The following is a 17,376-nucleotide window of genomic DNA, read 5'->3' on the forward strand; positions in this document are numbered from 1 at the left end:
GCCTCCTTACAGCCATGTCTACCCATGGTGTGGCAACATATCACTAGATTTAAATACAAACTGACTTAAAGGATACCCTATAATTTCCTAAAACAAGAAAAGTTGCAGAACTCTTGAGATCATGTTTCAACATTTTGGAAAATATGTTTTGTTTTATGAAAAATGAGTTTAGAAGCTGAAACTGAAGTCTAAAAGGGAAACAACTAAGCCTACGGTATACTTTGCCAATGAAAGTTGAGTTTATCTACAGCTGCCCACAAAGCATAATACAGTCTAAGTAATATACTGTACATATATATGAATATCATACATAGGAACCAGATGTGAGCGCAATAGGATATTGAGGCCTTGACCAAACCACAGCTTTAGTTAGAAACTGTCTGAAGATTGAAAATTCCTTTTCCCCCTGCTGTCCATGCTAAAACCCATGAGGGTTCACCAGCAACACAACAGATATTAAGACTGACTCACCATGAGAAACACATCGACTATTCAGTGTGACGATGTCAAAAATATGTTCCACTTTCCAAGCAAGAAGGGCGTCTTCACAGTTGCCGCATGCATGTGGCAGACCATGTCAGAAGTCTGCGGAGCCATGCAGTGGTGGCTGTGTAAGTGATCAAAAGGGGAGGCAGTGCAGTGTGATGAACAGTCGGGAACAATGACTCTGGCAGCTGACCCATGAACACGGCCGGCACACAGGTGCCAGAGGCTTTTTAGAGAGCCGCAGTCATTCGTGCACCGACATCAAGGTCTCCCAGGGATTAAATGACTCTGAACCCCCTCACAGGTATACATATTTTGATATTCCAACTTCTTAACTGCTTTTCTAATTCAGGCGTGTGGGAGGGCTGATGTCTATCCCAGCTGTCATAGGGTGAGCGGTGGGGTAGACCCTGAACAGGTCACCAGTCTACCTAACAGGACTGAGCATTTCTGTCTTATGTACTCATACGACTCGCAAAACATCTGTACCGTTAGCTTCAGTATGAAGACAAACTGTGGTCCACTGGTAGAAAATAACTTTGTGTATTTGGTTCTTATACTTGCATGAAAAATGAAAGCAACATACATTACTTATATCGTATGGATTGTGGAAAGCTTGCTAATAGGCGCTAGCTCAGATTATTTCTAACCCTAGCTAGTGATTACTAAAACTACCTCAGCCTTTGGCACTATAACATGGTGAAACTGAGGTAGCTATTTTCATTTGATGTTTCTTTAAATTGATTAAAATATAGAAAGAAAATGCTGTTGTGCTTCAATAATGTAGCAAACATCACAGTTTCCCACCGTAGCTGCTAATGCATGTAAAACGTGCCATTTTTGACTTTTTATACATTTTCTGTGGATGTTGGAACTAGAGCTGGACGAATAAGGACTATGAGACGAACTTCTTATCCTTGTAAGCACAAATGATCATACTAGCATACTAACTAGATCATACCCAGAAGATATTGTTCTAAAGCAGAGAGAAAGACTTTAAACCCGTTACTCTCTCAAAGCAAATACAGCAAATGAATATTCTGTAGTTTCTTTACCAATTCCAAAAAAAGAAGACATTTTACAAACGCTTGACAGTTGAAATGATGACATTGTTTTTATTCTCATAAAGCAATCAATGTAGCGTATATATGATTTTTTTCTATAAATATAAAGGTTCTCTTCATAGCAAATGCAAAGGAAATTACTTCAAAGCAGTGACTATTGTAGAGCCGTCAACACAATAAAAGGATTATTATGAATCGGAAGCACTGTGTGGAAGAGCGTTTGACAAGAACACACAGTCGTGAAATGTGTGTGTGTGTGTGTGAGAGCCGAGCTGCACCGACAGCAGCCGCTCTGCATTTCAGCACAAGGCTTCCTTTCTCCTGCGGTGGAAGACATGCAAGCTGCTGGCTGCTCTTCAGTCCCACAGTGCAGCTATGTTCACGGGGATCAGGTTACTCTGCAGATGAACCCGAGCCCCCTTTCAACAGTTTCTGACATGTTCAAGCCCCAGGTACAGAACGTGAAAAAACTCTTCCAAAAATGTATGATATGTGCATTACAAACAGCCGCTCTCATCGCTGACTGCAGACATTTACAGCACCGCGTTTGAGTCTGGACACCTTTAACCTTCTGGACAAACAATCTGTCGGTTCTTTACTTTGTCAAATATAATAAAAAAGTTAAAATCTGTATGTAAATCAGAACTGCCACGAGGAATTTTGCAAACATAGAAGTAGATTCAAATCTAAATGTACTTTGTAGTACTTGAGACTCATTTTGTTTCCTCATTTAGACACTTTGATAAAGGGGAGAATTATTATTATTATTATTTTATTGTGAAACACGACACTGAATCCATGTTTCACTTTATACCGTCCACTAAAAATGATCTCGTACTACTGACGAGTATTCAAGCTTGAACGGTTTCAAACGCTACTTATGACCTAAAAGATCTAAACATCTTATTTTTAATTATGTCATCACTTTCATTTTTGTTAACCTGCAGATTCTCTTTGAAATACTAATTTATACCTTTAACTGCATAAAGTTAAAGGATCTAATCTCCGAATTCTCAAAATGGAATTTTCAATTTTGACTTGAATCTTTTGTTTTTGCCTGATAACAAATTCCAGCACAATCACACATTTTTGATGTAAAACAAAACAAACAGGAATCATTTTCGACGTGTTGTGTAACAAACTATAAAGGCTCAAAGGCGTCCAAAGATTTGACACAATACTAAATGTCGGAAAATAGTCAAAGTTAAAAATGTGCTTCAACACACACGCACGCACGCACACACACACACACACAGCTCAGCTGGAGCATTTCATTTTCTCTTTAAAAACTGCATTTCTCAAAATAGATCTTTATTAAACAGACATATTACTGCTGCTTTGAATGTGTGCAGTGAAGGAACACACCAGCATTTCTGCATGTTGTAGATCTACATAGAACTGTTGGTTAGATTGTTACTGTGCTTCTTTCAGCGCTCGTGCAGTGTGAGGGCCGAGTCTGTGTTGGTCAAAGTTGTGTTGCTGTTGCATCAAATTACAAGGGCCAGTCTGCGTCACAGCAACCACGCCAGAAAAACGTAACATAGTGCTGGGCGCTACACTGTTCATAATGTCATGCATGACAGATTTTTTCATTGAGAAAAGTCTGGTCAACTGAACAAATTTGTTACCAATCTGTAATTCAGAATTTCACACAGACAAACAGCATGCTGGGATACGCTAGCCAGGCAGGTTAGCATAACAGCGTGGAGGTGCTGTGTGCAGTCTGTACGGTCAGGAGCAGCTGAGACGGGGCGAGGATGAAGAAAAGAACAAAAAACAGCAAAGATGACCAAGAGAGGATCTGCTGCGTTTCCTGGTCTCTTCTCTGTGGGCAGAGCTGCTCCACACACAGTGACATGGATAATGTGCGACTTGAGGTAAGTGTGTTTTTCCTGATGGCTGAATCATTTCCCCCACAAAGTTCGGAGAATAAGTCCAAACAGACTTTCTTAAAGCTCACGACCCACAACATGTTGATTTTGTTACAAACAGGGACGAAAAAATAAGTGGAAACACATCTCACGTAAAACTTCCTGTTCTGCTTTAAGGACCGACTCCCTGTGAGAGCACAGGACAACATAGATTGTTTTGTGTGTGTGTTTAGGGTTTTGCACTCCTGACAGAAGAGCGAGCTGCTGTAGCCCTACATGAAGACCCGCCGAGACGACCCTGAAACTGAATCTCACTGTCATGCCGCCCAGCACTACACGCAAAAATACCAAACAGGAATCTGAAGGTCAGAGTGTTCAGAATTACAAAAGCAGATCGTGATCACGGCAGTTCATTAAAAAGAAACATGTTTTCAGGAAAACGTGAGGGAAATTCATCTCGCGTTTTGCCTGACAGCATTGTAACATACATGCAAAACCACTTGTGTGTTCCTTTACATTTGCATGACTACCTGTGCTTTATTTAGAAAAGGAATGTAAGGGCCTGAGCTACAGGCCACAACCATCTGCCACAGTGACTCACATTCACAACCTTGCACACCACTTCTTGTTCCCAGGACTGCTGACACGTCCCTCCAGAGCCGGGCCACCGCTCGCTCCACTGTACAACAGACACAAACTACAGCTGGTTAATCGGGGGGAGAGGGAGCCACGAGGAAGCACTTGGGTTTCACGAGACTCTGCTTAGAATAGACCTAGGGCTCACAGGCAGTTCACCGATCACACACACACACACACACACACACACACACACACACACACACACACACACCATGGGAAGTACTCCTAGAAGGTGTCTGCAGTAAGACAAGTCATGAGATCTCAGGATTGTTGATGATCGGCTGGCTCTTTGTGATGATTAAGTAAAATTCCATCAAGTCCAACGTATGAAAAAGGTGTTTCAAAAAAATCTTTTTTTAAATCTTTAAATACAAATATATACTTACAAAAATCTCACAAATGCATATGTACATTAAAAAAACAGAGCGAGTGTCTCCTGTGAGTCCAAGAAAATGAATAAAAAGAAGGATTATCATTCAGTTTGTCTCAAAGCAGTCTGCGTGAGGTTCGAGCCACACTACACTGTGGTCTCGCCCTGTTTACTGTTGGCCAGTCTCGTGTAAAACCTCCTCCAGGAGTTAAGGGTCTTTCCGGACCAGATCCAGAAGCCAGAAGTGATGCCAACAATGAGCGTCATGAGATACTTGATCATGAAGACGGTGAAGTCCGGGCTCATGTTGGGGTGGCTGTGGGCCGGACACGGCACAGCGTATGTCTTGCACGTCTGGCTGATCCACGTCCTCTCCCACTGCTCTCTGAAGGCCTGCTCGTAAAAGTAGCAGGCGATGACGATGGTGGCCGGCACGGTGTAGAGCACGCTGAAGATGCCTATCCGCACCATCAGTTTCTCCAGCTTCTCCGTCTTGGTGCCGTCGTGCTTCATGATGGTTCGGATTCGAAACAGGGACACGAATCCGGCCAAAAGGAAGGAAGTGCCGATAAACAGGTATACGAAGAGGGGCGCCAGAACAAAGCCGCGCAGGGCGTCCACGCTGTTGATGCCCACAAAGCAAACCCCACTCAGCACGTCTCCATCCACCTGACCTACTGCCAGGATGGTGATGGTTTTGATGGCAGGAACGGCCCAGGCCGCCAGGTGGAAATACTGAGAGTTGGCCTCGATGGCTTCGTGGCCCCACTTCATTCCTGCTGCCAGGAACCAGGTGAGAGCCAGGATGACCCACCAGATCGAGCTGGCCATGCTGAAGAAGTACAGCATCATGAAGAGGATGGTGCAGCCCTCCTTTTTGGTGCCCTGCACCACAGTCTTTATGTCGTTGTCAAACTTGTCATTACAAACCACCTTGTCCTCCAGTAAAAATCCAGCAATGTAGGCGATGGAAACCATGGTGTAGCAGCCAGAAAGGAAGACGATGGGTCTCTCTGGGTAGCTGAAGCGCTTCATGTCCACCAGGTAGGTGAGCACGGTGAATAAAGTGGAAGCACAACACAGCACTGACCATATGCCGATCCATATGCGGGCGAATTTGAGCTCCTCCTCGCTGAAGTACATCATCCCGTGGGATCTCTTCGGCTCGCACGGCGCGGCGCAGTTCTCCTGCCCGAGGAAGCGGTAGTTCAGGTAGGGAGGCACCCTGAGCGAGGCCGGGCATCTGAACTGGCCGTTCCCCGGGTCAGTAGGTGGCCGCTCGGTGGAGTAGGGCCCGGGCTGGGGCTCCGTGTGGTCCGACATGTTCTGGCCGACGCACAGCTCCCCCGCGCCGTGGACCGGAAAGCTATCGCACGCGAGGCTGTCGGGCCACTGGAAGCCGAACTTGTTCATGAGCGCCTCGCAGCCCTGCCGCGCGCGCTCACACAGAGAGCGGCACGGGGGCAGCGCCTTCTCCAGCACCGTGCACACGGGGGCATACATGGAGCACAGGAAGAACTTTAAATCCGGGGAGCACTGCACTTTCACCAACGGGTAGAACTGGTGGACCTCCAGCCCCGCGTCCTCCTGGTTGGTGTGGCCCAGCAGGTTCGGCATGATAGTCTCATTGTAGGCGATGTCCGTGCACAGGGGGATGGAAATGGGCTGACAGAATCCGTGCTCCGGTATAGACAATCCTCGGTCACTGCCGCCGTATTGGCCGTTGACTTGAAAAATTCCCAGGTTCAGGAACAGGATAAAAAACAGAAAAAGCAAAGCCGAGCGGAGAAGTCTGTTGTAAGCCATGTTGAGGAATGCAGACGCTGCTGTACTTTCTGCGTGTTGCTTAACTAACTTGCGTTACCTCAGCAGGCAGCAGGCTACTTCCCTGAACGCTCTTTGTTGGCGTTTCTCGGAGAGGTAAGCGCCGCTTCTCGCCGCGGGATTCTAGCTGTCCGTCCTCCCTCTCGTCGCCGCGCCGAGGTAGCAGCGCAGTGCGTTACAACATCCACACTCGTGAATCGCAAACTCGGACCTCCTCGGCTGAAATCCAGTCCAAAACCAAGCCCGAACTCTAATCCTCCAGGACAAGGACAGCTCCGGTCTTCAGCGTGCCCGACACAGCGTCAGTCTGCCGTTCAAACCTGTTCTGCGATCCCTCACTCTAATTCCACTGCAGCCAAGCTAACCTCCAGTCATTATTACTTCCGTGATAAACTTTCACAATAAAAGCATTTAATACAACTGTAGCTTGAGCAGCTTTGTGAGCTTAAAAACTAATACGCAGACTATTTTAATCTGGATGGGAAACATTTCATTATCTTGACTTTATCCCCCTTTGGTTCTGATTTTGTATTTATTACATTTCATCATTTTTTTTTAATATGCTGCCTTCTCTATAAAGTCATTCAAAATGAAATGGTTAAGTTATGATAATTTAATTAAAGATTACATTCATTTCAATCAATTCAGAGAGCAGATTAAACGCACAGTAAAAGTACCAAATAAAAGGAATGTTATACACATAGAGGTCAAAGTACTTTATATTTTAATAGATGCAAAAAAAAAGACAAAGACGCAGCGCTGAACTCTGGTTTCTACTTTGACACACATACCTTTGTACTGACGCACTTCCTATCTACATCCGTGTCACCTTCAATAGCTTTATACCTCTCTCTCTCTCTCTCTCTCTCTGTAGGATCTAAGAGATGGAGGTTAGGGAGGGTCTGCATTTTTCCTCGTGTTTGCATTAATCGCAGGGGTTCATTTTGGAACAGCGCTGCACACATTAAAAGACCGAATCAAGTGTCCTTCTGAGTGTTGGCTCCCTTCCTCTTTACTTTGTTTGCTTGTAGTCTCTCTTCTTTACACGCCTTAGCAGTTTGTGGTAAATTTCTTGCAAAGCACTTGCTCATAGGGGCTCTTAACCTGATCAAGCCTGACTGTCTCTTCCTCTGTATCAGTGGTGGTATAGGTCACAACAAATTGTAGTGTTTTTTGTTTGTTTGACAAAGACATCTAATACAGATGTTTACCTCAGGAGCCCAAAAAAGAGTAAAACTAGAGACTGAATGCTGGACTTTGATTCCTCAGGGCAGCTGAACCTCAGAGTGAGGTTGATTGCTGATGTTGTTTAAGAACTACTGGATTAAAACAGAGAAGAAGAAAGTATATTTTCTTCCTAAACCAAAAGGTGATTTTACTCTATGTCCATGTCGTGTTTTCAGCTTGTCTGTACTGCCCTCTAATATGAAAAGCATTAATTCATGCATTCATTTTTCTACTCAACTTTTTTCCCTGATGCACCTCATGTATTACACATATCTAAATATGTTGTATTTGCTCCTGTAAAACTAAAATACTTCCTTTTTCTGTAGGGTTAATGGAATAAGTTGGACTCTTCTGCCCTGAAATCGAGCTTGCAGCATTGTTGTTCCACGTGCAGACAGTTTGTAGTCACAGACATAACTTCTTATAATCAGCATTTACTCAAAGAATTTGATTATTACTGAACAAGAGGGAGAAATTAGCTAAAGGTGGAAAAATACATACGATCCTTAACGCAGACAAAATGAGAGAAAGGTTTCCCATCTGGCACTGCAGTGTGTTAGCAGGAGGAGAGGAGCGAGCACTGTAAAATGCACACTGACATAGGAATGCTAGATTTTCTTGCTTGGGCTGCACTGAGAGTGCGATGAGAGCTTCACCCAGACTTGTGTTACCAGATGTTCTGCTTGTCTTTTATTTTAAAGCTCTATCTGTAGCAGTATCCCTAAAGTCTATATCAGAAATCTTGAAAACTAGTGATGATGTAGAAAGTCTAGACAAATAATATGTCAATATTAATATGTTTTTGGATGTTTATACATTATACTGTATGTGCTGTAGACTAGAGCGACACAGGCAGTTGCTATTACATGGAAGCGTCCACCATTGCAATGTAGTTAGCTTTGTATCTTAAGTTAAAGTAGTGCTCTAGCACTGCACTCATGCACAGAGCCAAAGTGGAATACGATCTTCTGGGTTCTGTTCAAACCTCATTCAAAATCCCAGTGACATTTGTAAGTACGCTCATAACTACAAATCCAGCTGTGCTATTAAGTCCCAGATTCCCAGTTGTAATTATGAATCAGATGATAGTACACACACTGTTTTCAAGATAGAAACTGGTCATTACAGTAATTCTGCAGTGTTGACCTGCAAATGCTTTGGGTTTGTGGGAAATGGTGTTTGCTGAGAGCAGCTAAAAAAAGGTCATTAAATATACTCTAATAATTGTGCATGCACAGGCGACTGCTTTATTTTCTCTCTCTGTACAACATATACTTTACAGTACTGGGTGTAATCAGAAGAGGAACACACACACACGGTCCTCTGTTCCTCCTTTGAAAATCAAAATTCAGAATTTTAGGAAGGAAGTTCTTGTTTTTAGCTCTCTAAATGCTTTGGAGACTTTGTTGTTTCGTTGAACTTTATATCTGCTTTGCTGCTGGTTCTTCAGTATTTCTGGGACATTATAATGTTAGCCTAAGTGACTGACTGATTGGTTGATCAGTGTCACTTTTCTGTGTGGCCAAAAGGTCAAAAGACTCTAAAGAGACACGGCACTAGGCTGTGTTTAAGTATGCAGAGACACCACATGTCAACTTTTCTGTGTAAACGTAAGAACAAATTATATGTGACCCACAGACGCATCTGAAGCATTAATAAATTTTTATTTCAGGTAAAACATTAAACAACATTTACAGAAGGACATTACATCTTCCATAATAACATTACATACAGGTCGTAACAAATAATGCAACAGCTACTCTACTGTATACTATAATATTTCACTGGATGAAGTGACTGACACTTCTGTTTTCCAAACCACTTGTGAAAATGACGTATTTTCAGTGCAGCATACAAAAAGAAAAATCCAAACGTGAAGAGAAGCTTTACAGAAAAAAGTTGCAAACACAGACTCATCGTTGAGCACGGCGAGGATGCACGTTGGCTCCAACCTATATGTTTTTCCTATTCGTACGACTTCTGCCCACACCACAAAGAATGTCAAAAATAGATGCCTTATATTTATACTCATCATATATGTACAGTCATATATGACGTCTCTTTAACAGCATTAAGGGGACACTTGTAACCCTGTATACAAACATAGTGGAAGCGTCACTTTTTCACTCCAGCGAAGATGAAAAAGCACTAGGTTATCAATCTCTCTTTCTTCTCTGTCACAGTGCTAAATGTGCAATTCCAACTAGTCGTTCCTTCACTGGGCTTTATGTGAAAGATATGAAGCACATTCAAGTTAAAACAGAGCTTGAACTCTGCCTGCACAGGACTCAAAAATATACGTTTTTTACAAGACTCCAGGCTCTCGAGCCTAAAAGAAGAGCATTGGGGCGTGGGGGTTGGGCTGAATGAATGAATACGAGCCACACTGAAAGTGTGCACACAAGGAGAAACATAGCAAAAATAATTATTCAGCTGCTAATACTGCCTGCAATCCCTTAAAGCCAAGCGAGGCTGGGCAATCTTAGCACAGCTCGATGGTATTAACCCTCTTCTGTCACGCTGCTTTACTGGCATTACCCACCGCCTTGCCTCCCCTTTTTTCGTGCCGCACAATCACAGCCCGGGGATGACACTGAAAAGCCGCGAGATAACTCAGAGTACAGCACTTCCACGAGTTCTCCCCTATCTGCAATAAAAGTTAAAACCAAGGGACAATATTTACATTTGTGAGAAAGGCTGGTTTACGCAAAGCAAGGGTATATATATATATTTATATTCATATATTAATCATTAAGGGCAAAGCCAGTGCATAACAGAAGAACACAGGCATTCCAAACCAGTGGCCCACAGCCGTACGTACTGTAATAACTGAAGTAGCCAACTGGAAAAGCTTCATGCTAGCTACAGCTGAGCTTTGGTTCACCACATGGATGGCATAAAGAAGAGGGATTATTAAATTATGTAAGCACTGTATGGAAGAAAGACGTGAAAACAGTCTGCAAAATCAGCAGAGCGAGCGCACGTAGGGGTTGCAGGGTTTTCTAGATGCCAGGTCTAGATGGCTGTGAAGAAATAATCTGGCAGGCAAGACATCTCTATTATGTGTGTTTGAGAGGCTGTGGAGTCACATTAGAAGCATCCACGGTTTCCATTCATCCATGGCTTCAGATTTTTGGCTAATCAACAGTGCAGGGCCAATATTATTGTTTCAGTCGCTTTCAAACGGACTGGTAAAGAGGAAGCCATTGTATCGGTAGTACTTCACATCATCACCACACATCTAAGCTGAAATATTCAGATATTTGCACACAAAACAACAAAAGAAAGACAAAACCCCAGTAGAAGATCTTTGCAGATGACAGCATACAGCTCACCTTCATCGCTGTGTCATAAAATGTTCCAAAACACGGGCACACAGTTTGGGAATGTCTCTGCTTGAGAGCACACGTTGGTGTTATAGGGACTGATCAGAGTTAATCACCACCTCCTACTATGTGTATCTACTCTACACACACACACACACACTACAAATCAGTCATTCAAATTTTTCAGAGAAAAGAAATTCCAGATCTGTAACGTAGAAGCTTAAAAATAACTCAGTGACACAGATCGTCTGTGTCTGAGAGAATATTGCAGATTCTTTGTTAGTAACAGTAAAAGTGAAAAGGAGGATTGTCGAGGGCAGGATCAGATAACAGGCCACGCTGCCTGTGCCTTTTGTACATTAGCTCATATACATGGATGGAAGCACCAGTGCTTTGCTATTGCCCATGTTTAATACACTCACACACACTAGCACACACATGCATTTCCATTAACCAGCTGTTGTTAAACACAGTATTGCGTCTATGCGCACACTGGTTGGTGCCGTCCCCGTAGAGTTGTGTACACTGTCAACATCGTCCGCAGAGATCGTTTGGACGAGAGAGACTTTTCAAGGTGCGAAACACAATCAGTATTAGTTCCATCTGGTTCCATCGTGGAGGTCCACGGAAATATCAAACCGCTAGAATTTTCCTACAAATGGGGCCTTACTTTGGAAGTTTTGGCCTTTACTCTCATGGATTCTGAGCGAATATTACTCACAAACCCATTTCAAAGTGCAATTACATACAACAGGTCACCCATAATAACACCAGCTTTTTATTGCAAATACAAGAATCCATGTCTTACTTGGATTCAATTCAAAAGAGAGAAGCCAAACGTCGGCAGTACGAGCTGACGCATACTAAGGCCTTTTCATCTCAGCTGCTCACTGTTACCTCTGCACATGCTCATTAGTGTCCTTTTTTGAACTCTGATAATATGATACAAATAAAAATAGATTTGTCAGAGCTTCAGCAATAAGCAGGTTTATGTTTAAAAGTGCACAAATCTGGACTGTGTTCAGAGAAACCAGCCAAAAGTAATTCTCATTAATGCTGTTTTCCTTCATTAAATGGTTTGTCCAGATAAACAGCTGCAAACCAATGTAGCAGGAGAGACTGCAATGAGGTCATGGAAAAGAATGAGCATCAGCCAAATGTTGGTCCACATCAAATATTAAAGGTTATTTTATGGTCTTTGGTTCAAATTCTGGGTTCGTGACATTTGGCCGAGTGGTTTTTACACCATTGTGTAGTGGTTAACACATTTGCCTCAGCGCTGCAGTTTGAGACTCAGAAGAGCCACAAATTCAGCCTCAAGGAGTCACAGCTGGAGTTTTCCTAATGTCAGGAATAAATGTGTCAGGTAGGGCATCTGATGTCAAATTTGTGTCTATTTGAACAACCTGGGGTCAAGTATGCAGATAAAAGCCTTGGTAGGTCACAGGAACAGTAGACTGGAGCTGAAAAGCTCCCAAATCTCATACGTACTTCAGTCTAAGCACCGGTTGACCAAGCAGTCCATGATAATCTCCTTCTTCTTTCAACCTTGTCCTTTCATGTAAATGCAGTTTTACCCTGTCGCAGTACTGTGAGATGAATATTCAGACAAGTGATGAAAATCCTGGTCAGAACTACCAAAGTAAGCCTGTAACATGAACCCACACAGCATGATAAACATCTGACAAAGAGTCTTATCTACTATTACCTACCAGATTTGAGTGTTAGTATTTACATGGGGTTTGAAGCTGTTAGCTACTTTGTTGTGAGTCCATTAACTAATAAATTAAAGCTTTAAAGCAGGTGCAGTTTAAGCTACAAAAGAACCGAGGACCTCCAATATGGCTGCCAGAGCAGGCTACCTGAAAGACCTCTGAGATCGTCATTATTATAACGTCATTATTATAACGTCATTATTATAACGTCATTATCACTGTTTTTTCCTATAATTCCACAAATGAGAGATAAACAGAAATGAAAAACTTTAGCATTCGTTGTTTTCTTTGAAGTGACTGCATTACTTCTGTTTCAGAGATGCTCGTGTGCATGGATTTAATGTCAAGAGCAGTATAGTGGTGACGAGATGAAGCAATATTAAAACTGTCCATTATATAGTTTCTAGATGAGTATATCATACATACAAATATACATTCTTAAATAGGAGGCTAGTTACAAACACAAAACACAATATGTACCAAGAGTAAAGTCCTTTTGTTTATACTTAGACAATGATATATGAATTATTGGAACCTTATAAAAAGTAAACAAAATTTGTAAATGATAGCCTTAAATCTTAGGTACCGATCAGAATGCACACATGCTCTATGCTCGTCCTCTTCCTGATGCACAGCCACACCCGCGCGCGCGCACACACACACACACACACACGTATCGTGAAGGTAATAAATAAAGAGAACTGGGGCTCTTTCGTGTCTCTGGATCCTCAATGTCAGCATCTCTCTTCGTCTTTTCTGTTCCACAACAGCCACCTGAAAAGAGACAGAGACGACAACGTCTGTTAGCGATGGACTCCAGAGCGCTGACAATGTAAAAGTAACCATATCACACATGTTTTATATGCTTTTCAGTAGCCAGTTGCCAAAGTTGTTAGCATACCAAATATTTTCACAATTTTCTAAGCTCTGAGTGTTTGCCATGGCTGTCTTGGTGTTTTGAAACTGGTCATGTCAAACAGGAGTGGGCTCTATCTCATATGCTTTTGACTTGTAAACCACACGGTAAACCTGCTCTAAAGCACCTCATACTCACAAGCCTGCTGGATCAGCAACAAGTTTCTCGAGGTCAGATTTCAAGGTGTTTTTTTCATAAACTTTTATACAGCACAGGGAAAAGTGTTATCTGAATGACCTGGCTACACAAGCGCAAAGCTCGTTTGGAAACAGGTCTCAATTCGAGTCATTTCTTAAAGTTCGTATCACATTAAAAGACTTCCACAGGTTGATAACTGGATAGCAGCAACAACAGGTCAGATGAAGACAGCTGAGATAAAACCAAAGGCAGACTGAAGGAGGTGAAGAGGAGGAGGGAGATGACCAAGAGGGAGCAGTGGATGAAGAGGGGGAGAACAAGGGAGCGGAAGATAAAAGTGAAGGACTTGATGATGTTAAACAAGAGGGAGTAGAGGATTGCGAGGTGGAGACGGTACAGGAGAAAGAGGAGGAGAGGATGAATGTCACAGAGGAACAAGAGGAGGAGTGAGCAGAAAAAGAGGAGGAGGAGTAATGGATGAAGAAGAAGAGGGAAATGTGGATTAATAAATAATGCATTGCCTCTCTCTGGTCCCTTTCCACCCTAACGCTCCTCTTTACTGCCTCATGTTCTCTCTCTGTGTCTCTGGATGTCATTCGCCGGGCCTTTGCTCGGCAGCCCTCAGTGGAAACAGGCCTGTATATGGCAGGAATCTCAAACGCTGATTTTATTTGCTCCTCGTGACGCCAAACACGTATATATGCATCCAAATACAGACTCATGAACATGTATTTCCAAACAAGCCAACATCACATTACCCTCTTTGTTTAGTTACTGCGGGAGTCCAGAGGCAAGCCATTAAAGCACATCCTCACGCACTAGTGTTAGAAAGGTTCAAGTAAAATGTGCCAAGACGACATTTCGTCCCAGGATTTCTGCAACAGCCCCGTGATTCAGCCATGCTAAATGATCATTTAGTGTTGTAGTAGCAAAGAGATTACTACTCAGAGTATGTGAGGGTGCAGCAGGGTGGCTCTAAAGCTACTAAACAGCAGTGAAGTCAAAACAGAGCTGGATAGACTTTCCTGATTGAAACGCCTACAGTTTATGAACGTTACTCTAACAGCTTCATTGGTGACGTTGCACACTTTCAGCCTCCAGCTGCTACTCTAATGGCTACATTGTGGCAAAGACGGGATCATCCAATCATTTTTAACCAGTATAAGTCACTGAAAGTGAGGCTTACTTTTTGGTAGGTATCATATAAAATATCGTAAAACACCACCTCTGGATTTTTAATCCCTGGTTCTTAGTTTCAGCAGTGAAAACATCTAATAAGCTCACAGGTGGCATCATTATCATCGGTGCTACGACTGCGTGAAAACTGTCCCGCGTCATTTCCACTACAAAACCAAGAGTTCGACAACTGAGGACAAGAAACAGAGTCACATATAATAATCGTTCATTCATAATAATACGCACTAACTGCACATAATTCTGGTAGCACAGCAGATAAGTGGAACATGAAGTGTACTAGATGAATTGTAAGTAAATAGCTATGTGAGCACATATATGCACTCAAAACAGCAGAAGTACCCGATTCGACATGCAGCAGTCGTTTTACAGTATAATGTTGTATTCTGCAAATTAGAGACTATTATCAGATCTGTTTTTCAAATTCTGAAGGGCAACTTCAATGACATTTGATAGAGCAGAAGTGACGCACAACTACACCCATTTTAGCCAAAGCAATACCAGCCAGCCTCTTCATCGTAAACGTTTAGAGCTTTGCAAAGCACGGCTCACACTGCCGGTGAGGGATACTTATAGAACTGTAAAATACAGTCAAAAGTTCTCTGCAAGGCAGTAGAAATATTACATTTTGCATTGTTTTCTTTCGCCCTAACAGATGCAGCGCAGCTGACGGAGGAACGAGATGCTCACGTTGTGTTTCCACCCACACAGTCCCGTGAGAAGGTGTAATCAGCCAAAGTAATTCAAATCACCTGTGTGGGTTTACCGTGCATCCAGCTTAAATCTGTTCCAGGTCTGCACCAGTCTGACACCAGACTTCCAAAATGGGATATTTATCTTTCACATGCAACCTGAACATCACTATGATACGAAACACTGAGTCTGTATTTGTGAAAGCTTTCAGCAGATATACACAAAGACCTTTTTATAAAGTTCAAATATGTATAAACAGTATTCACAAAGTTTTTTAGGACAAAGCAGCATATACATATATACATATATACACATTCAGACATTACTTCAGCTCTACACGCAAACTGTTCCTCAGTTTTCCTTCACACACTAAGACTAACCTTTCCTTGTAGTATGCACACTGACAGTTCTGAAGTTACAAAAAATATTTCTTTGAATATTTTAAAGAAATGTTTTTTCCTCTGAACAAAATTTCTGCTGTTTGGAATTTTATTAGATGTGCAAATTTCAGTATTTCAGGACGTAACGAGTGTAAATGAGCATGATCATTATTGTTGTAAGCAGTGGCGAACTAAATATTTACTGGTCTCTGTCTCTGCAGAAGGGCCGAAGCTTAACAGTCTGCCTCAAGGTCAAGGGTGAGGAGATACAGTAACTGTGTGTGTGTGTGTGTGTGTGTGTGTGTGTGTGTGTGTGTGTGCATGAACGAGTGTCATGGCTTCTCGCTACACGGTGTATGCCAACAAGAGCGTCATTGTTTTAAAAGGATCTGATGTAGTAAGAACAGATGTAGGCTTTTGCTCTCTCTGGGATCAAAGAGCACCAGAAAGGTGTGTGTGTCAGTGTGTGCGTGTGCGTGTGTGTGTGTGTGTGTGTGTGTGCATCACGGGGTTCCACTTGGGAGGCAGATGGAGCTGGTGGGTGGGTTTTGTCAAGAGGATTTAGCAGGCGTGGCCAGCTGCTGCTGGGTGTCCTTTAATAGAGATAGTCACCCCCACCTCCACCCTCGGAAAAAGAGAAATCCCTAAAATGCTCTGTGTTGCGGCAGATGCACAACAATACAAGCCAACACGACCATCCAAGAGCAAGCAAATAGAACCAAATTCAGGGTAAAGCAGAATGACAAGGTAGTAATGTGCAATAACCTTGAAAGATTAACAATGGTGCATTCAATAAACTGCAGTTGTCCATAGTTTAGTTGTGCAACTCTGCCACCTCTCTTGCACCAGTGTCAGTGACGCTGTGAGCCAGTTGTGCCTTGTAGCATTACAAGCACAAGCTGGAGTATTTTTCATAGGAAGAAAATTAAGATAAGACAGAATATGTGGGCTCCATCTTTCAATTATTGGAAGAATTTTTGTAGCACCTGATGAGAGTTGATGCCAGCTTTGGTTGGACCCGGGTCTACGCATCCAAGACCTGGAAGATTCGCTGAGAGTTGACGCAGTTAGCAGTAGCATTTTGGAAGTGGAGCCACCGTCTTTCCTGGCCAGCACCGTACTGTCACTTCATTATTTGTCCATCCTTGAAGCAGTAAGTACATGGTAGCTCATCCAACAAGCCTTCATGACAGATGTTCCCACCCGGATTTGGCCCACTATACACCTGGGCTTTTTCTCTTATCAGGATCTTGGTCCACTGTAACCAAGATCCTGTCATGAATAACAAACATATGTCACCCACTTGTGGGTTGTCCTGGTCCATCAGTACTGTGCTGTCTAAACCCTACCTGTGTGGCTCGGACAGTCACGGTCGTTGTGTCCTTGGGCAAGACACTTCACCTACCGCCTACTGGTGATGGCCAGAGGCCTCGCTTCTGTCAGTCTGCCCCAGGGCAGCTGTGGCTACAACTGTAGCTGCCTCCACCGGTGTGTGAATGTGTGTGTGAATGGGTGGATGACTGGGTGTGTAAA

At 42.9% G+C, this 17,376-nt stretch overlaps 2 protein-coding genes across 5 annotated transcripts in view; both read right to left on the reverse strand.

Annotated features, from left to right (window-relative positions):
- Positions 1-1,574: 1,574 nt before the first annotated feature.
- Positions 1,575-6,596, reverse strand: fzd1 (frizzled class receptor 1). The gene has a single exon (XM_084943041.1). It carries the CDS (start codon positions 6,234-6,236, stop codon positions 4,578-4,580), a length of 1,659 nt encoding a protein of 552 aa, XP_084799167.1. The 5' UTR covers positions 6,237-6,596; the 3' UTR covers positions 1,575-4,577.
- Positions 6,597-9,126: 2,530 nt separating this feature from the next.
- Positions 9,127-17,376, reverse strand: part of cdk14 (cyclin dependent kinase 14) — a 216,951-nt gene continuing 208,701 nt past the window's right edge. For all 4 annotated transcript variants that reach the window (XM_084943042.1, XM_084943045.1, XM_084943043.1 and 1 more), the window contains one exon: positions 9,127-13,296. The gene's annotated coding sequence lies outside the window, so the exon portion shown is untranslated. The remainder of the gene's footprint in view (positions 13,297-17,376) is intronic.

The sequence above is a fragment of the Perissodus microlepis genome, chromosome 11, assembly GCF_051167445.1.
Source record: "Perissodus microlepis isolate ML-2025 ecotype Zambia chromosome 11, ASM5116744v1, whole genome shotgun sequence".
Lineage (NCBI taxonomy): Eukaryota > Metazoa > Chordata > Actinopteri > Cichliformes > Cichlidae > Perissodus > Perissodus microlepis.